General features: G+C 44.1%; 2 protein-coding genes across 4 annotated transcripts in view; one reads left to right on the plus strand and one right to left on the minus strand.

The window, feature by feature from the left end:
* Positions 1 to 71: 71 nt before the first annotated feature.
* Positions 72 to 2084, plus strand: tmem126a (transmembrane protein 126A). Its single transcript, XM_030062463.1, has one exon. The coding sequence runs from the start codon at positions 265 to 267 to the stop codon at positions 880 to 882; it is 618 nt and encodes a 205-aa protein (XP_029918323.1). The 5' UTR covers positions 72 to 264; the 3' UTR covers positions 883 to 2084.
* A 1597-nt stretch (positions 2085 to 3681) lies between these two features.
* Positions 3682 to 26898, minus strand: part of LOC115366817 (ras-GEF domain-containing family member 1C) — a 33895-nt gene continuing 10678 nt past the window's right edge. For 2 of the 3 annotated variants that reach the window (XM_030062459.1, XM_030062458.1), the window contains exons 2-14: positions 13288 to 13503; positions 12935 to 13057; positions 12256 to 12393; positions 10634 to 10855; positions 9238 to 9312; positions 7801 to 7902; positions 6757 to 6859; positions 6591 to 6670; positions 5652 to 5747; positions 5455 to 5550; positions 5237 to 5360; positions 4427 to 4499; positions 3682 to 4337 (exon numbers count right to left, since the gene is read on the minus strand). In XM_030062459.1, coding sequence (XP_029918319.1) covers positions 4313 to 4337; positions 4427 to 4499; positions 5237 to 5360; positions 5455 to 5550; positions 5652 to 5747; positions 6591 to 6670; positions 6757 to 6859; positions 7801 to 7902; positions 9238 to 9312; positions 10634 to 10855; positions 12256 to 12393; positions 12935 to 13057; positions 13288 to 13497 — 1467 coding nt within the window. In that variant the 5' untranslated portion in view covers positions 13498 to 13503 and the 3' untranslated portion in view covers positions 3682 to 4312. The remainder of the gene's footprint in view (positions 4338 to 4426; positions 4500 to 5236; positions 5361 to 5454; positions 5551 to 5651; positions 5748 to 6590; positions 6671 to 6756; positions 6860 to 7800; positions 7903 to 9237; positions 9313 to 10633; positions 10856 to 12255; positions 12394 to 12934; positions 13058 to 13287; positions 13504 to 26898) is intronic. The other variant, XM_030062460.1, reaches the window with a different exon arrangement.

Here is a 26898-nt window from a genome sequence, read left to right on the forward strand (position 1 = left end):
ATCTATCTATTTTGCCCAGAACTCTGGTGGGATCGGAACCTTTTTCAACACACCCAACGTGTTAAAAAAAAAAAAAAAAACAACGCCCACACGCTCGCGTTTTGAATTATGGGTAAAACATGGCAGCGCCCTGTGTTTTACAACCACCTTGCTCTTGTTCCTGTTTAGTCCCTTGACAAGAACTCGGGTTGACCAGAAGACACTGAGTGAAACCTTCGACCGGGCGGATATCGTGATTGAAATCGTGCCTGATACTCTTTAACAATGTCGGAAAATACCACAAATGAGGAAGGCGGTGGAAAGACGCTCCCGCGAGCAATGATCATTGAGATGATGACGAAGAATTTTGACAGACTGCCTGAGGTGGACCAGAAGCTGTTCTTCTATGGTCCCATGTATCTCGGAGGTAACGGTGCCCTTGCAGGACTGGTAGCCAACAGCTTGTACCGCAGAGCCCTGAATGTCACGCAAGGGCGCCTCACATCCAGCATGCCCATGGCTGTCCTCCCCTTCCTGACCACGTTCGCCTTGTACAACGCAGCGGTGTCTAAACCTTTACTGTCCGGAGACCTCAACTGCCCCACGTGTGCTCTGATGCGGGGGGCGCTCATCGGAGTGGTGGGCGGCGGGGTGTACCCCATCCTGCTGGCCTTACCTGTGAACGTCGGCCTCGCCACCAGGTACGGGACAGCGCCGATGCCAGAGAAGGGCAACACCATGCGGTTTTGGATGGAAATCTCCAGACCGGTCCTGAGGAAAATGCGGGCAGTGTTCGTGCTGCAGGCTCTCTTCGGGACATACCTGAGCTCCAAACACTTTGATATTTACACGAAACTGGCCAAGATGGCATTCGCTCCAGATCGCGAGGAGCTCAAAGACTGAAATTTGCACTGTAATAAACATTTTCTTTCACATGTTGTTGGTGTTCTTGCGTCAAGGGAATGTCTGATGTTTTAAAATCACCCGTTGCTCCCCCATTTTACTATCCATTGTGGTCGGGGACTGGGGATTTTCAGGAAGAGACGACAGGTCAACAGTAACTGGTATTCATCATCTGAAAGCTGGGAACCTTGGTATTAACAACCGTCCTGAGAAATCAGTCACTGAAGACACATTTCACATCTGTTACAGGCTCGACCCGATCACCTTCAGACTCAGATTACTTAATTATTCCAGCAGGTCCGAGATTGTTTTATTCATTAACCAGCTGCTTTATAGCCGACCTGCACTCCAGTTTGCATTTGATCCATCAGCTGACGGTGCAGCTGCTGGGCAGATCGGGTCAGGTGTTTTCTCTTTTGGGAAAGTGACAGCCTGGCCGGTGTCAGGGGTGTTGGGCTGGACAAGACAGGGGACGTCAGGTTAGTAGGTGGTCCTTCAGTCCGTCCTGGGACACATGTCTGTTTACACCTCTGATGTGATGCGGACACAAGCGACCCAGGCCACCTCTGAGTGCGTCCTGAGGTCCGATCACTCAGGACGCATTGCTGCTGTTTACACCTGTACTCACAGGTGTCAGCTTGTATCCGGATTTCTCAGGATGGATGTTAATACCAGGCGGGACCAGGGGCCCTGAGATGCAGCTCAGTACTGTGTGCCAAGTTATTCTGGTCATAAATCTGTAGTAAACATTGTTTTGTTTTGTTTTTGTTTTAGGAGCCTGTTCAAATTTTGAAAGTTATTTGTCTATCAATTTAAAATCCCAGACAGTAATAATGGTTTGCCACAACATATGAATTCATTCAAGCCATCAAATTGCCTTGTTTTTTTTTTTTTTTTTTTTTTTTTTCTGGTACCAATCACACAAGGGATCAACATATCTTCATCATATCCGCTGCTTTAGATCAGCTTGCAATGTGGTCTCTTCCTTGTTCAACAGCTCAAAACTCAGTTAGTTTTCTTGCTGATGCAGCATTCTTCAGATTTGACTGGACTGCAGATGGGATTCATGCTTTGCCCGCTCAATTTGATTTTCAGTGTGTATTCTACAGCATTTTTGCCCACCCATGCAAATACTTTAAAATGTTAACTTCCACATGTGATGACTCGCTTGTGTGACAATAAAGAATCAACCAGAAATGTCAGAGGGTGCACATCATGTCAGAGATCCTGACTGTGAATTTGTGGATGATGCAGCAGTTTTGGCACAGAGGACAAAACTATGAGAAAAAAAAATCTAAGAAAGGAACAAAATTGAGAAACTAGTTAGGCTTTTTATTTTTTTTTAGGAATCAGCAATAATCTTGCAGTGATGGTGCGGTCCAGTGTCTGCTCGGCATGTAATGTAATTAGGGTCTATAATGTAGCCTGTCACCATTTGCTTCACACAGCCACAACAGACTGTTTCATTGAAAGCACTCCTCTTCTGCAACACACAGTGTCCTCTGGTCCATGGACTGCATGCAGAGCTGGGTGTGTCTGTGATATTCAGAGCTGGATTTGGCAGCGCCTTAAATGGATGTTTCACAAAGAGCAGAAATGAAGTCCTACAAGCAGCTGACAATGAAAACACATTTGTTCAACATGGGTAATGTTTTATTAAAACATCTCATCACCTTGAATTGCAGGTTTGACATCACATCTCTGGGTCTCTATAGCCTTAACTTATCATCTGGGGAATGTGTTACAGAGAAAGTAAGTTTATCAATAAAGAATGGAGGCGGGAGGATTAACAAAACCAGTTTGTTATCAAGAGGGGAAAGGTGCTTCGTAAGAGAAAACACTGACATCAATCAATTATAGCAAACTGAATCAGACTGTTTCTTAAAAGCTTATAATTACACGATTCCCATAACCCTCCTCTCCCACCCTGACCCCTTAAGGATAGCCCCTTAATCACAACAAAACTGCCAAAAACAAGGTTCAATGACGATCCCACAAAACAATAAACAACAACACATTTCAAGTCAGAGGAACCTGAATTGTCTTAACAACCAGTGAATCATATGGCACAAGTTTCCCTCCCTCGTAAAAACAAAAATATCTCTGATTCCTCAGTCTTGTTCTTCCGCTGAATTAAATAGATGGTCACTCAATATGATCAGTCAAAGACATGTTGGCATAGCGACCGCCGTCACCGCAAAGCTCCAGTAGTCATCCTCAGAATACTTAAGTCTTTTCCACAGTGGAGACTTATAATGCCCCTTTAAAACGCCCCTTGTAGCATGCCATTCCACTTCATATCCAGTAAAGGAGGGGTAGAATAAAAACTATACATCTGTCAGCACAGAAATCTCCATAAATATATCAGACAACTGAACGTCAGTCAGAGAAAACTTCCTGAAGAGCAGAAAGATGTGGGGTAAATGTCATCTATACACAATCTACACCTGCCCTGGCTCCCAGTGTGACTATTTCGCTATAGGTTTCTGGTTGTAATGGCACAATACATTTAAGGAGTAAACACTTCTTTAAACAGTTTCCTAATTCCCCACTCTCCCCAAATAAAATAATCATTAAAAAATAAAAGCAAGACGAGCAGACGACCCATACCCTGGTTTCAACAGTCTTTCTCATGTGAAAATGAGCCGCTGACAGTCTGAACGGACACACATGACTGAATCAAGTGCTTCATCTTGATCACACATACACACACACACACACTCACACACACGCACACAGGTGAGGATTTAAAATGACATGTGAGATAAATAAATCTTCCCAGTTACTCAGTAGCCTTTACCTTCAGTGAACCTATTGAATTCGGCAGCTGATTTGGGCTAGCCAGCGCCCTTCACATCATTGTAAGTCATATTACAGTATAGTACATCCAAGGGAAAAAGAAAATAAAAATTAGACAAGGCTTTGGACTAGAGGGGATGAGAAAGAGAGAGAGAGAGAGAGGGAGAGAGAGAGAGAGAGGGGGGGAGAGGGAGAGAGTCACAGAGCAAATACAAAAACAACAACAGAATCAGTAGGAATTTCATTTTAAAAAGTGTTTTTCCCTGTACGCTCTATGGTAGTAAACGAATCCCCACAGAGTAAACAAACATCAAGGTGAGGGGGGGATAGTGATATCCCTCCCCAACATACTGTACCCAATCATTAGTAGTTAATATACTGCAAAGGCATTTTGCTCCAGTTTCTATAGCTTCACTATTATTTTCAATCTTTTGATGCATTTCTTCGTGTTTTTTTTTTTTTTTTACACTGTCTTCTTGATGAATCCCGTTCATCATTTTGCTTTTTTTTTTCATCTTTTCTTCATACAAAAAAAACACCTAAGTACCAGCTAGGCTCCTTCACAGTTCATTTTAGTGCAATGAGAACACATGCTCCCTCGCCGGCGTGAGGGTTAGCTGCCTCCAGCGCCTCATGTCTTCCCCAGAACGTTGGACCTGAGGCGAGAAAAAGAAATGACGAGTTGGAAAGAGCGGACGAGGGCCGGGGAAAAACTGTGACCTGTGACTTGTGCTGTGACTCCTACCTGAGTGCTTTCCATCTGTCCTTCTCTACCTGGTTTTCTGGACTCTCACTCTCATAGGACGCAAGGTAGAGTCCTGGGAATAGATGAGGAAAAGATGGGACAAGGAGTAAAGAAAAGTGGTGAATAAGTGAAACAATGTATATTTTTTTATGATAAAAACTATTGTATCCTTTTATGAAGTAAATAAATGTCTCTTAAAGGAAAATCACCCCCAAACTGCAAAAAAAGGTATTTTACTACCTTTTTGTAGTGTAATCTATCCACAGATACAGTTTTCTGTGCGGTTTTGTCAGGTTTCCAGTCTGTTTCCCAGAACTCCAAAAATATACATGTGGAAAATGAAACTGCAAAAGTTCTTTCCAAAACCAAAGACATGAATACCCAGCATAATCCCCAGACCCCGGGGTGAAGAGTTTTGATGGGAACTATTTCCTGTGCAGAACACCAGCCAACTTTATGTATCTACCCTAATGAGTCTGAATTAGATGCACAGATAGACAGATTTTGCTGGTGTTCTTGTGGGAAGAAATAGTTCCCAAAGACGCTGTATGTCATTGTTTTTGGAAAGAACTGTTGTGGTTGATTTTTTTCACATTTACATTTTCAGTGGTTTGAGCTCCACAAAACAATACCCATCAAGTCCCACTGCAGTGGGAAGAAGGAAGACAGCGAAGCTTGCGACAGACTGGAAACCTCGCCAAATCACACCGAACCATCTGGATGGACAAACCTTGGGAAGTGGGATAATATCTTTTTTTTGTATTTTGGGTGAACTGTTTCTTTAGTGACAATGACATGGTGGGTTCTTACCGTCCTCACTGAAGATGGGAGCAGTGTGGAGGTAGTGTAGGATGGCCCTGTCCTGCTCAAAAGGACACTCCACCTGTTTCCACGTCATGAACTCTCCGACCTGCCGTGCCAGCTCCACAAATTTCTAAGAAATAACACGGAATATAAATCGAGCAAATATTGTCACTATGGCAGACACGAGGCAAGCGTCAGGCTAAAAATAACATAAGTAACCTTACCTCAAAGTTGACATGGCCATTTGGCAGCCGATTGGCACAACCTTCATTTAAGAAGTAAATATCTTTGATCAGCAGACTAAAGAAGGGAATCACAATCTGAGGAGAGAAAACAGGAGGAGAGACATTGAAGTAAATAAGACAGAAGTGAACGGAGGCAAAAATCATTTCAGGTTAATAACAGAGAAGCTGAGCCCTACCCTCTCCCTGTTGCTGTTGGCAGTCTGGGAGCGATGGGCAGCTCCTCTCAGGGCAGTTCTGTAGTTGTAAAAGTTTCCGGTAGGATCCATTTGATGCTGTCAGAGTGAACGGTAACCCATAAAATGTGGTCAGCGTCACATTATCATCTGTGTTTCTCAGACAGTGAGCAGCTGGTTTGTGTTCAGGCAAGACAAGGAAAGTTGATTTGTACAGCACTTTTCATACACAACAGCATTTCAAGCTGCTTTATATAAGGCATCAAAGGACATTTAACAGCATGGAGAGAAAGAAAAATTTAAAAAATGCAACATATAAAACAGAAAAATAAGACAGGGAAATGCGCATGGGAAAGATAAAGGCAAAACGAAAATAAAATCTCTGGTTTTAAAAGTATACCGACAATTCACGACCTAAATGAAAGCAGCAGAGAAGATTAAAGTTTTAAGCCTGGATTTAAAAGTAATTAGGTTTGGCACATTTCTCAAGAGTGAGTGGTGTAATAACTAAACACGGCCTCACCAGTATAATATCCACAGGAAAATTAGACTTAAAATTATACAATATGATTCTATGTTCATTTTATAGATACACTCTATTCTATAGATATTTTGCAGATATATTTCATTATGCATAGAGTCTATAAAAGGTTTACATGTGAAAGATCTATGGATATATTTTAGTATGTTTTATTTTTTATTTGTCTAAAAGGGTATGCATTTTTTCTTACATTCTTTGTACTGATCCACTTTGTTACTCATGTTTAGTTTGTCTAAAAATCTATAAGTGTCATAGTGTTGAGAGGTATATTTTGTGTTTAATGTTTTATGTGTTGACTATGGGAACAGTTAGTGGACCTGTCCCGGAGGACCTGAGACGTCTCGAGGGTTCATAACGTGACATAACGTGAAGTCGAGGCTTTATTTGGGCTCCACACCCACCTCCAGAATGAAGAACTTGGCAGTCTTGGCTTTGCCCCAGGTCTTCTTCAGCCGGGACACAGGGCTCATGTTCATACCGGCTGCAGGAGGGACAAGGGATGGCGACGGTTAACAACACGAGGTCACGCACGAGCATCTCTATCATATCGTGAAAGGGGACACTCACAGATTATGGCCATAAGGGAGTTGAAGTTTCCAATGTTGAAGCACTCCCTGGCGACGTCGATGAAAAACTCGATCACCTGGGCCCTCTGCTTCTTCTTCGCCGGCTGGACAGACAAGACACAGTGAGAGTGAGCCGCATGGTACAGGAACTGAGTAGAGAGAAATTCACACGCTACTTTACTGTGTACTTTGTTCCCAGTCTTAGCTTTTTTAATTGGTATGTGTTTTGTTACAAATTTCTGCTTAAAGTTTCATCATGTTGCCGTCTGTAACACCCCCAAGCGTAATTATCATCACCACACAGACGTCTCACTCTATCCTTCACAGTGGCCATGAGTGCAGTAACATGAAATCACCTTTAGGGGGCAATGACGATCCTTGATAACTACACGCTGTCAACTTCACTGTCATCCATATTAACAAATTGCCTCAATCCATCTCCCTCTTACTGCTGTGTTGTGTGTAGTTTTTAATTTTTTTTTTTAATTCTACAAGCCCTTAGGACTTGAGCTTGTTTGATAGAACGAAACTGTTTTAAAATGTTAAAGTAAGTAAGTTCGAATCATAATGAAATCAAAATTCCACAACTGAGCTTATATTTCATTAGAAAACATGAACATACCCATCTGTGCCGAAACGCTCATGTAAATGTACAAAACTAACTTCTATTTAAATATTTTCTGTTGCGTGTTTTGGTGAGAAATCTCCAACCATCACGCACAACAGACAGACTATACACCGTGTGAAATCAGGAACACCTCTCTAATATTCAGCGGCACTCCTTTTTGCATAATCCATGCCTCAAAAATTTTCAAGGTGGAAAAATCCCTTCTTAACGTGGCCCCCTCTCCTCCCCTTCTCCTTCATGTCTACTTCATCACTAAAGTGGTTCTCATCAGTGGTTGGTCTATTATCTGAATAGACATTTTGTACACTTGTATATTTTTGCATCATCTCGTTGTTTGGCATAAAATGTATTCCGCTTGCTGCTGAAGTCTTGCGTTAAAATAAATCAGGTGCGGCGGTTTCAGCATTTGCCACTCACCATGCAGATCTCAGTGGCTACCAGGTAACACAGTCTGTTGAACCACCTGACATAAGCTTCCAGGTTGGAGGTTTTCTTCTTCTGGTCACTGAAGCATGGCTGCTAATGATACACACACACACACACACACACACATATACTGTAAATATATATATATATATATATATATATATATATATATATATATATATATATATATATAGAGTGAGCATGGGAAGTGCTGCCATAGGGAATTCCAGTGATCCTAATTAGCTTCCTATCCACAGACAGACCCCCCTGTGTGAGTGTAAATGACAAGCACAGCTAGTCTGGAAAGGAAATAACGCAATCAATGGGCGAGCGAGAAAGAAGCATAGCGGAAGGGGGTGGGGGGGTGGGGGGGTGAAGTGAGACAGAAGTGAAACAGAGAGCGAATGAGCGACAGAGGGTGAGAGAGACAGAGAGAGAGAGTGAAAGAAAGAGTGAAAGCAACACAACTGTTACATACAGAGAGAGGGAGAGACAGACGAAGCACGTCTTTGTGCTCGCCTAGGCTTGTCATATGTGACCCATTCGTGACCTCAGTGACCTGCTGTCCTCAGCCTGGCCTTTAAGAAGCAAGCCCTCTGATTAGACCTGGCCACACCGCCCCCATCAACACACATTAAACCTCTTCTGCTGGTCATACTGGCGGCTTAATCACAAATGTTGTGTGCCTGCGCTTTGATCAAACCCACAGGACTTTATTTTAAATTAAGACATTTCAAGGTTTCCAAAGGTACCAAATATGTTCTCCTGAATTACAGGATAATGGGTATTAAATAACACACAACACATCTGGCTATTTTCTATTTGATAAGAAATGGCTTCTTGGGCTTCAATATTTCTTCTAAATCTAAGTTTGATTCGGATTTATTGCAACTAGCAGGTACAGAATATGCATACACATATAGAGATGTAGTACAGTACAATAGATGTGGTACAATATGGAAAAAAATTCTAACTCTGAAGGGGAAATTTAAGGCACAATATCAGACTTGGAGGGGTTAATCACACTTGGCTGTGTATAGCGTATGCTTTGTGTGCATTTACTGTAAGAGCAGTTCTTGTCTTGTTCAGGATCCCATAAACAGACTTCCTCATGCTAAACCAGGTTCCCTGCCAAACATGCTGATGTTCAGCAAACCACATCTGAGACAATGAGAAACCGTTGCTGTGGTTGGAGCCGACTGCAGATTGTGGGTTTTCCCTGATGCTACAGAGCAGGCCTGTTACACGAGCAGTATTCCCTTTACATCGGGAGTTTAGCCTCTTTTATATACACACATTACTCCTGGTAAATATTTTATACCCATATTTAAATGATGAGACACTGTCACACAAGCTCACGCTGAAACAGATTCAAATGGTCACCAGGAGATAAATGCTTCTTAACGTGGTGTTTAAGTCATCGTTTACCTGTGTGCCATCTAGTGGGTCTTTCTGAACAAAGGCTTGGACAAACTCCTCCGGCCCAATGTGACTCAAATGTTCCTGGAAAACACACACACACACACACACACACCACACACACATACACAGATGGAAGGTAGAGCATTAATAGTGTTTTCATCTCAGTAATGGAAGGCAATCAATAAGGGGAAATAATGACTCATTGATGTGACTCATTGGAACTGGACTTCCTAAAAGTGACATTTGACATTATATTCCTTTCTATTAAAAGCCAGCTTCAGAGTCACACAGATGTAAAAATAAAAAATGAGTCAGGCTATTTTTTTTTTTTTTTTTTGTAATATCAACAGAAACACAAGTGAGCTATAAATGTGCACACACACAAACACACACATGGCTGCTCATTGTGATAGCAAAGCAATGGCATCCCATTCTTTCATATCTGTCCCAGCATGGTGCAGCAACCCATATTAGAAATACTACAGTCCTGTGTGTGTGTGTGTGTGTGTGTGTGTGTGTGTGTGTGTTGGCCTCTTCTCTCTCATTCTCTCTCTCTCTCTTACTCTGTACATGTGTGTGTGCATGTGTGTGTGTGTGTGTGTGTGCACCAGTGTGTGAGGCTGTCAGGTCACATATATCCAGAGCATTTTTATCCCCTTTGTTTGAGGCCCCAGGCGCATCACTGACTTCTGGGGTGATGTCACCACTCAGACAAGGGTACAAGCTTACTCAGGGCTGTGGTGGCTCACACACACACACCCCCGCCCCACACACACACACACATGCACACACAACCACCCCCGGATACACGTGCCCATATCAAGACACACATGAATAGACTGAAGGCACCATGCATGCAATGTGAGGGATAGAGCAGTCCTTTGTTTCATGTATGTTTCATTGCGTTTCAGGCACTCGAGTTAATGCCCTTTGTTCTACTCGGGGCTTTGTGTGATACAGTGAGTGAAATAGTTGGCTTCTAATAATCAAGCTAATGCCACAGATCCCCAGAACAAGATCACGCCTGTTAAGAGCCTCTGCCAGTTTCAGCTCACCATTATGCCTCCCTTCCCTCTTTCCTTTGTTCTTTCCGAGTCATCTCTCAGATCTATTTCAGTTCTCTCCATCCCTTCCCCATCTCAGCCCTTTGATGTCTTTTCTTCACGTCCACGTCCTTGACTTGGACTGTATCTCCACCCTCCCTCCGCCACCACTATCACCATCCTTCTCCTCTCTCCTTACATCTCCTGTCCTTCTCCCTTTGCTCTCCTCCCCCTCCCCGTTCTCGTTATCATCTCTCACCCTGACCTCTGCCTAACCCACAGCTCCTCCCCCTCTCTCTCTTCCCCCCCCTTCCTCCCTTCCTTCCTTCCTTCCTTCCATCCTTCTCTTCTCTCCTCACCAGCTCCACGTGGGTGAGCTGCTGTGCCAGCGTGTACGGGTCGTTGCAGATGGAGAGCATGTCCTTCTGGATCGGGGGCGGCTTGGTCTTGAAGGCTGCCAGCTTGTCGGAGATGGAGGAGGCGTTGAGGGAGACCTTGACGATGCTCTCTTCCCCCTGGCTCATCAGGGCCAGCTTCTGGCTCAGCTTCTGCAGCACCTGGTTCAGGGTCTTCCAGTACGCCTGGAGGGGAGGCGAGGAGACAAAAGCTTTGCATTGTTTCATTGTTGTTCTCATCACCATCATCATCATCACAGGGATAATTACTGATACCAAGGCATGACAATATCTTCAAAATCATTATTTATATATATATAAAAAATCTATTTTACAAAAATGTATGTCCTCCATAATTTTTTAAGTCACCAACTACCATCGTAATGCAGGCTACCAATGCATAAATGTTTTCTATATGTGTATCAAGATCAATATTATCCTCACTGCCCTTGTCCTCCTCTTCTATTCTTCTCCTGCTTATTACACTCTTTTTTTTTCTTTTTTCCCATTTTTCCCCCTCTCATTGCATTTTCTCTGTTTTGTCCAGCTAACATTACTTGTTGTAGAGAATGTATGGCTGCTCACTGTTTGCTGAAAACCTTACATCTCTAAAATGTCACATTTTATATATATATATAAAATAAAATACATACATAAAATACATAGTGATTTTCCTTCGGGATGAATAAAGTATCTATCTATCTATCTATCTATCTATCTATCATTTTGGACACTGTTCATCGGCGTAAGAAGGTAAGAATGTTTTAGTGACCCATTCAAGAGAATTTCCTAAAAGCCAAGGAATGTGTGTGTGTGTGTGTGTGTGTGAGTCCTCTGACTGGTCATCGGGGCCAGCAGGTCAGTCTCTCTCACAAATGACCCAGAGCCACATCTCTACACATGCGCACACACACACACACACACACACACACACACACCCACCCACACACATTCACAGACACACCGCCAGCTGTAAATAGCAGCACATTCATCACCACCTGCCCTTCCCCTCTTCCTCTACTCCCTCTACCTCCCTCCATTTTTCCTCATCTCCCACTCTCCATCTACTACATCACCCCCTTCCTCCTCTCCTCCTTCTGCTCTCTCTGCCCCTGCGTCCCCCCACCCCTTATTCTCCATCTATCGCTCTCCCTCTTTTTTCCCTCGAGGCTGCAGACAGAGCCACTCCTAACATCCCTCCCTTCCTCCCTCTCATTCCTTTCCTTTTTTCTCTGGCCTAAAACTCGCTTTCAGTCCACTGCAATGCAAGGTTGTGTAACGTGGCACTGTAGCTCTTCGCCCTGCGCTGACACCGGCTGACTCGTACTCCCACCTCGTCACAGTGGGAGCGGTGGTAATTGAATTTCCTCACCCCATCAGGGCATTCCTCACTGCAGTTATGACGGCTGTAATGACAACAGCTACAATGTGGATGAAACTCGGGCGCCTAATAGCTCATAACAAATTGCTCTCCTGCAGGAGAAATGCTCACATGTGCATACCTTGTCTCAGATTCCTGCTCTCTGAGTCGATGATGGCTGGCATTAATGCTATAATAGGGCTGCAGCGCTGGGGTGTGTGCGTACCTCATCACATGGGGCTATCCTGTGGATGATATCTTTGAGGTGTCCCACCATCTTCTCCTCCCTGAAGTCAGAGGGGAACGTCTCTGTCCACTCTGTCAGCAGCTGCAGGATCTTGGGGCCAAACTTGCGGACTTTAGCCTGCAGTGGAAGACGTGATGAGTGTTGGAGTGTTTAGTACTGTTGCTCTTGAATGACTTCCTGTCTTTGTGTGTCATGTGACTGCATGCTTGTGTTGCTTCAGCTTGTATCCTTATGGGTGCATACAGGACTTCATCATGCCCATACATATGTTTGTGGAAGTGCATGAAGGAATGTGCGTATGAAAAAAGAAAAAAGAAAAAAAAATCAATTTCTTTGTCTTTAAATTTAAAAATGACCAAACTGTCCATCCAAACAGCCCATCCTTCAATGCTCAGCTGAAGGATAGACAACGGGGTTCACAATGCAGTAGTTTAACTGTTTTTTAAACTATAAAACATGCATGAATAAGAGTTACTGAATACTGGTCTGTCGTGCAGCATAGCAAAACCAAGTTATTTCCCAACATTCGATGCAACTGCCTTCGATTTATTCCAAAGTGTCCCGAAAACGTATTTCACAAGGGCAAGGGAAGCCCTTAAAAAAACAGTTGCTGGTGGTGTGTGTGTGTGTGTGTGTGTGTGTGTGGTGCAGTGCTGACCGTGTCCAGTGGGCTCTGATCCAGCTGCTGCTGTTTGATGCACAGCTCACACACCCTGGCCAGCAGCTCCGGAGGAGGGATGAACAGACGAGCACTCAGCAAGAAGGTAAACACATAGGCTTTCTGTCAACAGAGACAGAGAGAGATGGAGTCATTTGCTCTTACACTTTCACTCTGACAGTGAAAACACAACAACTTTCCATACTCAAATGAAGCAAAGCAGCACTGACAATTGAGGCATGCATGCGACAAATAACCTAATTGGTTGTACTGTCACTACCCAGTGCTCTCTGAAGGAGCTCATGATGAATAGATGGTGTCACTGTGATACTTTTTATAGTCGTGCCATTTACCTCAGGGTAGTAGTCGGCAGTGGGCACCAGGTTCTGGATCAGAGTGTCCAGGGAGGCGGAGGTGATGGGGGGCCCATCGGCCAGGCAAGCCCCAGGCCCCGGGCCCTCCTGGGGGGCCTCCTCCTCCTCCCCAGGCTCAGCGCAGGCCAGGTGGGGGCTGAAGCCACTGGGAGTGGTGAACATGGTGCCTGGGCACGCAGTCTGGGGCATTCCTGGCTGGAAAACAAAGAGAAGAGATGCTGTGTATGCAGAGTGGATAGGAATAGGATTGGATTTACATGCAGGGGAAATCATTTTCTTTGCTTAGAAGAGGTGTATTGTATGTAATAGAGGGAATATAAGATAAGATAAGAGATAAGATATTCCTTTATTAGTCCCACGGTGGGGAAATTTCACATACATTTAACGTACATAAATATACATTTAACGTAAGGCTGCATTGATGCAAATTAATATAAATTCCACCAATTCAAGTTCACTGATCTGCTGAAGGAAAAAAAGGCAAAAAAAACAAAACAAAACAGAGAACTAACGTTGCGGTGATCTAACAGAATACTGTAAATTGCTAATTCCTTTAACGCTTTTAATAATAAAAGAAAGTATATTAAAAGTGCACTAAATTGTCTAGTTTGATTTAAGGACGTTTGCAGCCTCAACCATCACATACTGTGCTTATTGTCTGTTTTTCACCAGTTGAGTCTAAATGGGCCACACTTCAACCAACCCACTTCAATTTTTCAACAATGCACTCTTAAAGTTTGTAAAGTTTTTCACATTTCAGAAGAAAAAGGACAGTCTAACATTATTTTTTACAATTTTGGAATCATTCAAAAAAAATGACAAATAGTTCTTGAATTAAATCACAAACTAGTGAATCCTGAATTGAATCAATGTTAATCCAAATACACACCCCTAATTCAAAGACATGTGCGCGCCACAACATGAGTCAAGTATTTTCCTGGCCTTCTGACTCTTGGCTGTATAATGCCCTACGTCTCTGCATGTCCATCAGCCTGTGTTGTCAGTCTCTCCTCCGTTCATCCTCCCTGTGTATCATCTGCTCTCCCTCTCCTTCCAAATTACGACAAACTCACTCCATCCCGTTGACGACCCGCTGCCGTCGTCGTGGGATATGGAATACCCAACAGCTGGCCCCGTCTCCCACGACGACAAGACAGAAGAGGGAAAATGTGGGTCACTCTGTCGCCGTGGAAACTGTTGCTGCCCGAAAGCTATTGCATGTCCTTCCCTCCCCGCCTCCGCCCCGTACAGTATGCCTCCCTCTCGAAGAATGCGTTCAGTTACACGTTTTAAAAAATTCAACACGCTCCTTCCCTCAGTGGACCAGCAAGTCAGCTGTAGCGGAAAGAAGCACTTACGCTGGAGTAGAGATACTACTGAGATGTGGGGAGTGCTGTGATCCTCGGGGCACAATTATCATCACCGCTCATCATCACGAGTCCATCAATATATACATGTAAATAAACACAGCTCGTAGCAAAGAAACAGTGTAGAAGAGGTGGTCAAATTGACTCAGTGGAATTTTCTACATGATAAACAGAATGTCCTGCAACATTAAGGTTTCAGTAATACCATATTAAGGTATTTCAATTAAGTCAGTAATTCTTTGCTAATTTACATGATGCTCTAGGCTTTAGTTTCCTATTAAGCAAATGGCTCCTCCACTGCACTCCTGCTCTCACTGACCAACCTTAGAAGCAGACCTAAATGAAGCGCTGGTCATCACTGAGATCAAATGTCCCACAGTCTTTCGGTGTCTTTGGGCTAGCTCATCTGCCCTGAGTCACTGTGTTTCCTGCAGCAGACCCGAGAGAAAGGCAGCAAACAAACACTTCAGTGAGACCTTGAGCAATGCACAGGAAGTTATTTCAGATGTAAATACTGCAATATTCTTCCTGTTCTTTCTAGCTGAAACAACAGGGCAGAGCGAGCGCACGTGTGAACGCACTGTCCTCGAAGTGAGATGCTGCAAACTGTAGCCTGCCAAAACTGACATGGTTTTCAGCACAGCAACGGTTCAAAGATATTAAAACGACTTTCCTCTTCAAGGGAAGCTCATATGCATCAAGGAAATAAAACAAACGGCCCATCGCAGCTATCTGATCTTGGTGATGTACAGCATGTACAGAACTGGAAGAACAATGGGAGCTGGGATGGGTTCAGTGGGATGGTTTCATCCAGTGGCAATCGTCCTGCTCCCCTTCCCCCAGGCTCACAGTCTCCATGGTGAACTGGTGTTACGGGTCCCTGGGGTGAAAGGTCAAGCACATGCGGCCTGGAGTGCACATCTAGAGTTCCCTGTGTGAAGGGCTCAGCTTTCCTTTGTTCTCCCTCACTCGTGTTACGCATGAGCATGTGAGCATTTATTCATGCACTTGTACTCACATAGACAGACACATAAAAACAAACGGCTGGGGGATGGGGAGGCGCAGTAGCAGGAGTAGTGGTGTTGCCGCCTGTCTTGCCGTTCCTGTGCCAGCTGCAACGCCTTTCCTTCCTACCTACACCGCAGCCGCCCATAGCCACATCCCTCATAATGCATGAGGAGCTCAAAGAGAGCCGACATCTTCTTGTTTGCTCCTCAGAGCAAGGATCACGGTCCCCCCGGCATGCCACAGTGACACACTGACATAAATAACCTGTTCTGAGAGGAGAGAGGAGGTGTTTCACCGTGCGGACGACACCCAGGCGCTCTGATTGAACCGTCACGGTCTAGTTACTGAAGCTTGACCAGCCCAAACTGCATCCTATCACAACAATCTGCCATAAGGCCCATCCGACAGAAGCAAGCATTTATTCATAAGGGAAAACAGACAAACAGTCCTGCACACACTCCAGTAGTTAAACAGACAAATAACACAACGCTCACAAAAGTTTTTTTTTTTTGTTTTGTTTTTTTTTAGAAGACTTGCATTTAGACTGAACTGAACTTAACAGTCAATTACAGTTATTGATCCCACTTGAGACATATTACTACCATTATCACTGGGCTGGGTGATATAGTTGAAATCAATATCACAGCGCATATAGATTTTTTTTCTCCAAATACCAGCAAATACCACAATATGACTTGCATGCAAAATACAAAAACACGTATTAAACAATCGATTTAATGTTTAACTATGCAAAATTGCTGAGGGTCGATTGAAATGAGGACCCTTTGCAGTCAACGAATAAAAATATAAAATGAGTATAATATAATAATGAGCTGGTCTGACAATGAAAACCACATAAACTCACCTCAATTTACCCAATTTTGTATCTTTATCATAATTTCTTTTTTAAATAATAAGAATAAGAATTTAAAAATACTTACTTTTCTGTATCACAAAGAGATTCTACTGAAAAATGAGAGAATTGAATTATTGCCCAGGCCTATATTATCCATCTCTAAAATCAGCTTACAATCCAGATGTCACTTTTTGGCTGTTTCCCTCCCATCAAAGTGTCTGACTGGGTGGATCCGGCTCAAAAAGGGCAAGCCCAGCATGTCCTTGCTGTGACCTCCTCTAGACTGGATTACAATGGGCAGCCACTGACAGAGAGATGGACAGATCCACTGACCCTCTATACCAACAGAGATACAGTGCTGTAGGAAAACCCTATGGTAAGCACTTCCTCTGTGATAGGCCTGACAGAAAAACAAAGCCTGCTCAGCTCCAGGAGTCTGTGTGAGTAAATCTAGGAGTTCATCTGTGAGTCACCACATGCATACAAACCCACATGTACACACAAACCTCGGGTACTGCATGTTTGTGTGCATATTTGTGAGTGAGCGAGAGTGTGTGTTGTTACGTGCCCACACTATCAATGAGTGCCTCGATCGCCCGTCATCTTCACTCTCCTGATTTCTCCCCGTTGCTTCCTCCTCATCGCTCGTCTCCTCTCCTCCCTCCAGTATTTTCTCTGACTCTGATTCATCATTTCATCACAGCGCCGTGTCTCTGTCAGGCGGTGTCTCACGGTCTGTACCCTCTGAGCCGAGGTCAGTCGTGTACCTCCTCTGCACACGTGCACATCTTCATACCAAACCAGTCATCAATGTCTGTGCGTGTCACCCGGAGGCCTGTGTCAGTAACTCTGCAGTGTAAATGCTTTTAGGGCTCTGTTTAGGAACACAGAGAGTTTGATTTATAATAAAAGCTGTCTTGTGCTGCCAAGTTATGCTGTCTTTCACATGTGCCCACATCTGTCTTGCTATAATGCAGTGTTACGTTGTGTCGTGAAATGCTTCCAATTTACCATAAAAATCTGGATTATAGAATAAAATATCAATAAACATGATGTGATTTTTCAATGGTACACTGTGCACCTTATTATTTCAGGTCTATTTGGGCATACCAATAAGGCTGCTGACCCATTTCTGCTGGCTTCAATTATAGCGGAAATATTATAGATTAGTGGTTTGGACCACAAGGGGTCAGGGAAAAGAGGGGAGTCGAGCTATTTATTACTGTCGAGTATTAAAATAGGTAAAGGTGGCAATCTGAAAGATCTTGTTTAATATATTTTTTTGTCAATGATGTGGTGATCTGCATCACATTTTTTGTAGAGATCAATTGCAATGACACTATGCCATGGCATTACTTTGTTTAGCCATGTTTTTTTTTTTTTTAAATCACTGGTCAAGCAAAGTACCCAAGCTAACTAGTCAAAGGTATAAGATCAAACATTTTCTCTGAATATGACAGCAGTGACAATATTATGAAGGTTCTCTCTGTATGGTGTGTACATATTTTGTATTTTTTAGATCCTGACATGTATGCTTAGAAAAATGTCAAATTTTATACACTAATCAGGTGTCATTTTCCTGTGATTATTTAAATTAGTTTTTTTTTTTTTTTCTAGAGGTTTGTCTCATAACATGATCGCTACAAGAACTGAAGATTGCCTCTTATGTTATTTATTGTTATTTAATGCCTGGATGTTATCTTCGATGGTTCTGCACCTGCCATTGAGGAATTCGTCAGCCTATTAGGGTGATGATGTATAAATAGAAGTGTGGTTTCCACTGTTTTAATTCATTTTTTTCACTGACTAAGATCCAGCTTGGATCGAAACAGTCTCTAATAAAAATGTGCTGCTTGGAGCAAAGGGTGCAGGTGTTACTTTCTCCTTCACCAAGATGACTGCCCACCAAGCAATCTGTTGTTGCTGCTGCCAGAAATGGAGAATGCATGACTTCCTGTGCTCCAGAGCAATTTTTTTGTTAATAAGACCAACCCAGTTTTCAATATTACGTGGGATCAGCTGAATCACTATTGTGTCATCGTTCATGCGTCATGGATTATTACATTAATAATGGATGCCATGCTACTGCTATTGGTTTTGGCCACAACAAGACGTCAGAAGGGAAACCATGCTCTATGTAAAGCTTATTTCCATGTCTTATTATACACCCAGCTCCCACTGAGCCTGTCACATCCCATCAATACCACCTGAGAAAACACACAGATAGACAAGCAGCTAAGAACAGGTGAGTGTAGTGGCGTGTGCTCTAATCCCCCCTGAGATTTGCAACAGCCAGCCAACGGGAGCCCTGCACCCTGTCTAGACAGCTGGGGGAGTGTCATTGTTCAGGGCCCACGCAGCGTGTGTTTATATGTGTGTGTGTGTGTGTGTATGTGCACAGTTTGTCTTTTGTTTCTGTCAGGCTGTTATCGTTGCCATCAGGGGATCCGCCTGCTTTGTTCTATCAGGATTAACAGAATGCCACTGTCTGGAGAGTCACACAGACTTTATCAGTACCCACGACTGTCTGCATGTGTGTGTGTGTGTGTGTGTGCGTGTGTGTGTGTATACACTGGAGATGCATAGTCACCGTCTTGATGAAACTAAGGCATTCTTAACACGACTGAGCAGCTTGAAGCTGTCAAGCCTCTTCTCGTCTCCCTGTTATTCTTCCTCTCCCTCTCCGTCTTGCTCTCTGTGAAACCTGTTCCTCCACATACGCTGTATTACTCACACTTACCTGTCCGGCATGACGGTAAGGCAGAGGGAGTGTGTGAAGAGGAGCTGGTGGTGACACAGCTGCTGACAATCTGTTCTGCGGTTCAGGAGTTTAAGGGGTTAATGGGTCAGGTCAGGCAGCTCTCCATGAGGACTGAGGAGGGTCATTCAGAACAAATCAAACTACTCCCGGACCTCTGTCATTAAGGAGCCAAGGGTCGGAGGTGAAGAGTCAAGGCTCCCTCAGTGGGGCAGAGGAGTACTGTAATGTCTTTGTTTGCATCCAAGGCCGCTGCAGGGTCATCAGTGTTAATTATGCTCTGCTGCTGGGCTCAGTTACAAGGCTGGAAATAGCCTTTGTCCTTCATTATGGCCATTTAAAAAGCCTTTCAAATTTTAAAAGATCCATCATACATCAAGACTCACTTCATTTACACTGCTGTCCATGTCCATTCATCACCACCCGAGTGAGAGGTAATATGAGGATAAGGTGTTAACATCCCAGACTCATATTCCAGTTATTACACTGGACCTTAAGAGTAATGCAGCACATCCTCTAAAGGCTGAGCTCTACATCCACAGATGTACTACTGGTCTGATTCATAGACCCTGTTCAGATGTACTATAGGCAAGAGTGCATTTTGTGTTCAAAATCAATATTAAAAGAAAAGCTAACAAAAAAAAAAAAACATATTTTCCCTGTTTACCCATAGTGCTATCTATCCATCCAGATAATTTCTGTGTGATTTTGCGAGGTTTTCAGTCTGCTGCCATCTTACCAGGAAGTAGTTCCCAAAGAAAATTTTGCCCTTGAGGGCTGTGGATTATATTGAGTGACTGTGTAATTGTTTTTGGGAACATTTGCTGCAGCTGGAATTTTCAGATTACGTTTTAGATGTTTTGAGCTCCACAAATGACATATCAATCAGGACAGTGCTAAACAGGGGAGATTGTAGCAGACTGGAAACCTCACCAAATTGCATAGAACTTGTCTGGATGGATGGATTGTACTAGAGCTAAGTGGGAAAATATATTTTTCTGGATGGTGGTCAAACTATTTCTTGACGACTTGTCAGTGGTACAAGGCAATCTTGACCAGTCAGGGGTTATGTCAATGGTTTCGCAATAATTAAAATGCGAAACGTTTTTGCACATAATAGAAACTTTAATACATCAAGGCCCTTGTTTTAACATCCACACCTGGCATTTTCGTGCATCTAAAATGCGTCTCCAGTGACCACTTGTGATTGCATTTGTGATCGATCTCAGATCTCACTTAGAGCTGTCCAGTTGTGACAGAATCGCCCAAGACGCATGCTAAATCAAGTGTGAACAGGCTCATGGTGTTTATGGCTAGGCTGCAGTTTAAACTCATCTGACTGCCTGTTACAGGAAGGATATGCTATTCTGACTCTGAAAAACATTACAGTTTGAGAGTGAAACTAAAGATGTGATGCAACTCTATACTTAGTACGGCACATCATCAGCAAATACCCGACATATTGCAGCAATATTTTGTTTTGTTTCTGTAGTCACTTCTTGGTTTCAGAGATTGCAGTTGGAAAAAGAAGGTAATAAAAAGTCATTTGCATCAGCCTCCTCTCTCAGGGATGTGATGAGTAGGGATAAAGAGAGAGAAGGGTTGTGGAGGGGTGAGAAGGTGATATTCCTCCCCAGGGCAGTGTGCAGACAGTCTAGGCTGTCTGAGTGTTAAACTCGCCTCCTGCCAGACTCGCTCAACTCCTCTCTCTCTCCTTCACTGGCTCCCCAGCTCCCTCATCACCATGCAATTTACATACTGTAACACTTTCTTCTAATTTAAGATCTACTTGTTCACTCTATTAACACATTACAATTTCAACACTTTCTCTATTTTAAGATAGTGCTGAAAGAAAAAAAAAAAATCCTGCCGCTTATTTTTGGTACTGACACTGTTTTTGCTTGCTGCTCTGGCCTACATTACCCACAGTATTCTTTGAAAGCTGTAACTCTGTTGTTTACTTGAATTTCTTGTGCCTTTGAAATAACTGAGCACCTTTATGATGACAGCGAACCAGAAGACAGTGAGTACCTCTTTGTCACTTAGCCCCTCTCTTCCCTCTCCTCCTTCACCGGTCCCTCTCTCCTTTCCTCCCTCCTCCTTTATCTCCTTCTCCACGCCCTACTTCCCAAAGTGCCCAGTCAGAATGCCTATACAGATGGCCCTGCAGCAGCCTGCTCTCCCAGTGGGAGCTGCTGGCATGGGAGGCTTTTTGGCCCCGTGCCCCTACCATCCTCCCCACCCAGTCCCTACAGGACTCCAAAAAGTCTATTGGCGTCCAGCAATGCTCGAGGTACAGGGGCAGAGCCAGCCTTGTCTCTGCCAAGCTGCATGGCGGCTGCCTGGCACCGCCGACCAGCGCGAGTGATAAATACCACACATATGTCACAGTGCACGCTTTTGAACAACATCAAACCAGCGGACTGTTGTCGGTTAATGGTGTGTGCGTCTGTGTGCGTATGCGTGGGGTGGAGTGGAACTGAAAACAAATGAGTTCATTGTGTCTTGAAAAAACACACGCATGCACACTTGCACCCACACAGCAACCAAATGCAGTATTGAGTTACCGTCGAGGCATTCCAGCTCCCCACCCATTCCCCAGCCTCTCTCTGTGGTATGAGCCAGAAGCTGAGAATCACTCTCGGGGCTCAACACAGACATATATCTCAAATCCCTTTATTGAAATTCCCCCATGGCATCTGAGCAGGGCACCTGTTCTGCACCCACATCAGGTCCATCAGTTTCTATGTAAACCTCTTTAGGAATTCTCCTCCATGAACACACCCTGTATGTACATGTGTGCATGTGCATGTAAGCAGCAGCCAGCGATCCTCATTCCTGAGTGAGTCTGGACAGTGTGTGCATCTATGTGTTCGTCTTTGTGTATGTGTGTGTGTCATGCACTCCTGTATGGGTGTGTGAGATAGCTGATTGAATGGGAGCGTGTTAAAGCCCTGTCTTGCATCTTGAACAAGAGAGAGAGCGAGAGAGAGAGGATAGAAAATGGCATGCAAGGACTATTTATGTTGCATGAGAGAGGCTGCACACTTTTAATCCCTAAAGTCATACTGTCACCTCACCAGAATTTACATTTAGATGGAATCAAGATCAGCATTACACAAAACAATCGCTTTGAGGGGAAATCTGTGCTGCTGAGACCAGCCAGCTCTAAAGGTGGAGCACTATTACCCACTGACTCCACTTTCAAACCACTTCACATGTGTGAAAAATACGTGCACAAATCTATTTCCCCAGTTTGGAGAGGCTGAAAATGGAGCTCTAGACTGAATTGGAGGTCTCTGACATGTGTGTGCTGATGGGACTGGGCAATCCACCATGTTACTTAGAGATAATTGGAGCTGAGCACAGATTGGCGCTTCGTGGGCACGCAACACACGTCTGAGCCTTGAGTGCCCTAAATCTGTCATTCAGCATGGTCATATTGCTTTAAAAAAAAAAAAAAAAAAAAAAAAAAAAAAAAAAACACAGTCATGCATTATTCATAATATTCCGATTTATAACCACCTCATGAGGCAATGCTCCTTTGATGGGACTCGGACAAGAGTGATTTTTGTCTCAGTCCTAAACAGGCTTAATTTTGCCAGAAGTGCCACTTAAACAGAGTGGTGTGACTGAAAGCATCCAGCAAGAAAAAGCTGAATGACACAATGCCTGTGTGTAACTACTTCAACAGTTCTTATGAGCACTTTTTAAAATGAGACTATTCATCAAAACACTCATTCAGCATTGCATCATTCTCAATCAATTGCTTTGCAGTCGCTGTGATATAATGAAAATGTATGGGGGAGACAGTGGATGCACATCTATTAAGCAGACGTTATTAATCTTATCATGGCTGTCTCCTCTCCTGTTACAGTGCATCTATCTGCGCAGTACAACCACCATGGGCACAGAGCATGCTGTGTGTCACCGCTGATGTATGATGTCTACGTGAACTAATTAGTGTTAAGGGATCGCAAGGCCTGGTCTGTTCACATCTCACGCCTCATGTGTTACGATACGATCAGAGAAAGGCAGAGGTCAGAAAGGATGCTGCGTTCATCCACGGCCACACGTCTCAGGATGGGTATAATCTACAGACACAATGTGGGGGTAGAAAGATTTCAAATCAAAAGGGTGGAGAAAAACAACTTTTACTGTTATAGCATCTTTATCAGGTACTGAGAGGCACTGTTTCAAGAGCTGGCTGTGTGTGTTTTCCTATGTGCAGCACTTTGGTGAATTACAGTATGTGGTCTTTGGGGTGCAAAGAGTTCTGCGTAAGTGTGTGTTTGCACACCCAGAAGTGTGGCAGAAATCAGCCGACCATGAGCCAGTTCTAGGTCGGAGTGTGGTGCATTCACATACAAAAAAGTAGCTTGATGAATTTCCAAATTTGGTTAGTAAAGATAACATACATGACATATTAATTCATTTATTATCATTTCTACCTCAGGAAAGTGGGTTTTACATGGGTTTTGCTACCCTGGACTACCTGCTATTAGGAAAAATTACATCCTTCACATTATCAGATGTCCCAGACTGCATATTTGACCTTCAGGTAAACTGGTGTCATAATCCTTCAACCCGACTGAAACACAGCATTTTCTCCAATACTCCACCCCCGTGGTCTCGTTGCAAGTGCACTGCTATGTGTGGAGTGTTTTTGCTGTGGTGTTTGTTCCCATGTCATTGTAACATAAACCTAATTTATCGTTTAAACCTGATTTATCGTCAGTTTATCATATTACATAGGTTAAAGTTAAACTGAGGTTAGACTTGCCTACTTAAAATGTGGGGCATTTCCTGTATTGACACACCTACTCAGGTGTCAAATTAGTGTCAAAACCAGTTTACACATTTGCAGATTGCTGATAATTACCCGGGTCTGTTGCAATCCATGCGATCTTGTTTGAAAAACGTGGACAAGTCAGGTGCATAGCGATGCATTATCAACAACTCGCAAGTAGATTTCACTCATAGTAATGAGCACTACAATATAATTTTCTAATTTGACCGCAGTAGCAGCACACTCCACACCACTGTGCCACTGCAATCAGCACAATGCATCCAGGAACACACTGCTGAACAAGACGAAAACCTCTGTGTTCGCTGGACTGTTGTGGAGGAAATAGCGGTAGATTAACTACACAAACATAATAATAAAATACCACAGGCGACAACGCGTGTGCACATCTATCACGTGTCGGTGCGTGCTTCGATTACATCAGTCTGACATTTGACCCGTGAATTACATCTGGATGGGTCACCGACACAGATACATGGGTGCATCTAGTGTCAAGGTTCAGAGGAAGATTGAAGAGAAGTAAGATTGAAATGTTGAGGTTAACACAGAGGTCAAGCCCCCAAAAGGTGGTGGAATTTACCAACAGCACTGTGACACTGCAGCACTTTGGTGTTAACAGGTGGAGTTTTTAAAAGTCTGAAAGTTTTCAAGCACTCCGATTAAGCCCCCCACCCACTCATCCCAGGGCACGTCGGCAGCACTGATGCGTGTCATAGATATATAAAGGTCTCCGCGCCGAAATGTCGCCCCTGATAAAGATGATAAAGACGCTCCACAAGCAAAGTTTGGCAGTGTGTGGGTGTTTTCTCTCTCTCTATTTGTCAGCCTACAGTCCTCTCCTACGCACCTGTCACCTTGTGCTCCAACATGCTAAAGCTCTGCTGTTTCATGAACCCGAAGGATGATAGCACAGCCTTGCAGCGCAAAACTAGCCGAAGACACGATGAGGATTATTTCATATTAACCGACATAAGATTGAGGAACCTGTTCGCATAATCTAGGGGTTTATTGAACAGGGCAATGGGATATAATCATATTCCATTGTTTTTTTGAACCCAGCTAATCCATAAGGACAGATCATCAATATCTGCACATACGACAGCATGCAGGCCATGTGGAGCCCGTTAAGCCCAGTGCTGAAGAGGACTGAGCGTTGCCATGGAGTCAGGGCTCCTGTTGGGAGGTAATTAGATGCCTGTTGAGATCCCACTGTGACACCCCCTCTTCTCTCTTTTATTAGATCAAAATCCCTTCCTCCCTCTCTTCATCTCTCCCTCTCTCTCTCTCTCTCTCTCTCTCTCTCTCTCGTGACAGAGCAGCAGGCTGTGACAGAGTGATTCCACATGTGAACCCTGTCGGCTTCGGCCTGTCAGCGGGATCACTCCCATCATCCCCGTGTCAGTGGCAAAGCCGAGGTGCAGCCGGAGAACATCCGCAGCCCTGTCAGGTGCGCGGGCCGTCACAATGTTCTGTCCTTTTTTCAATCCGACGCACGCCACGCCGAGGAGCCACTTATGTGACGGGAGGAGAGGAAATCGACAAAACACGACCATCCAGCAGCATCACTGAAACTGTTTTATAAATACACAGTGACTTTGGGAATCTCCTCACATGGAATACCCAGAAATGTAGAAAAAGGCACAGTGTTTCCCCTTCCTTATTTTGTATTTTGCATTCTCTGTGAGCTCTCTTCTATACTGTAACTGAAAACATCTTGGCTTGAAGAGGAAGCAGCGACAGACTCTTCTCAGACTGACGGATTCAGCAGTAAATTGGTGAGGACAGGTGCTATTCTGAGCACATCACACATGAAACACAAGTATGCTTGCTTAAGGCTTGTTGACGAGTCATGCTGGAAGCTGGAATTTATTGAGCAAGAAGGCAGAAACGCCAGTTGTGTGTTGCAATGGCTTCACGTTTTGACTGCGGGGTCACAAGGCAGTAGTGGAGCGCTGTCACGATGGCGGAGTGGAGTGGCGTGTGATCTATGATTCCTCTTGTGGCTCAGTCAAACGCACACACACACACACAAACACACAAACACAATCCCCTCCCCCTACACACACACAGCCATAAACCTTGTGGTGGTGATAAAGCTGTCATTGCTACCAGACTAACAGCCACTGTGTTTACCTCCCTGTCGACCCACCCCAGCCAGACCCGGCTCACACAAACACACACACACACACTGACCTCACACTGTCTGGGAACTAGCCGCTCTCCATCTCACGTCAAACCCAACAATGCCCTCATTAACAGCACACCTGTTATTCTCCAAAGACTTGGCCTGAATTGGAGGGAACATGTGCTGCAGTCTGAAGTCTATACCTGCAGACTTGTTACTGCCAGCTCCCGACTGACCTCTGGTCTGGTGACTCACGCCTATAGACGCAGCCCTCATCCACCGTTCTGTTGGAGCAAGTTGTCATTTCAATTCAGCGCTGCTCTATAGTCAAGGGCAGCGCGGCTTTATGGGCTCAACGCGGGTGAGCTCGACTGAATAAGCAATGCCAAAAAGAGGCGGCACAAAGAGCTGAGAAGGGCCTGGATCCTCTGGAGAGGAAAAAAAGTCAGGGAGGCGCTAATGGTGGTACAGAGCACAAGAAAAAAAAAAAAAAAATCAATGTTTATGCAGAGAGGATGACATGCTAGAGTGAGGAGAAATGGAAGGAACGGTTTATAAGCATGTTTCTCAAAGTAACCTCCCGCTCAGCCTGCACTGCACCGAACAAAAAGTGTTTGTTTTTCGCCCCTCTGGGCACACAGAGGCACTCACTGCCACCCAAGGTGAGAG

Source organism: Myripristis murdjan, chromosome 10 (assembly GCF_902150065.1).
Source record: "Myripristis murdjan chromosome 10, fMyrMur1.1, whole genome shotgun sequence".
NCBI classification, from domain to species: Eukaryota; Metazoa; Chordata; class Actinopteri; order Holocentriformes; family Holocentridae; genus Myripristis; species Myripristis murdjan.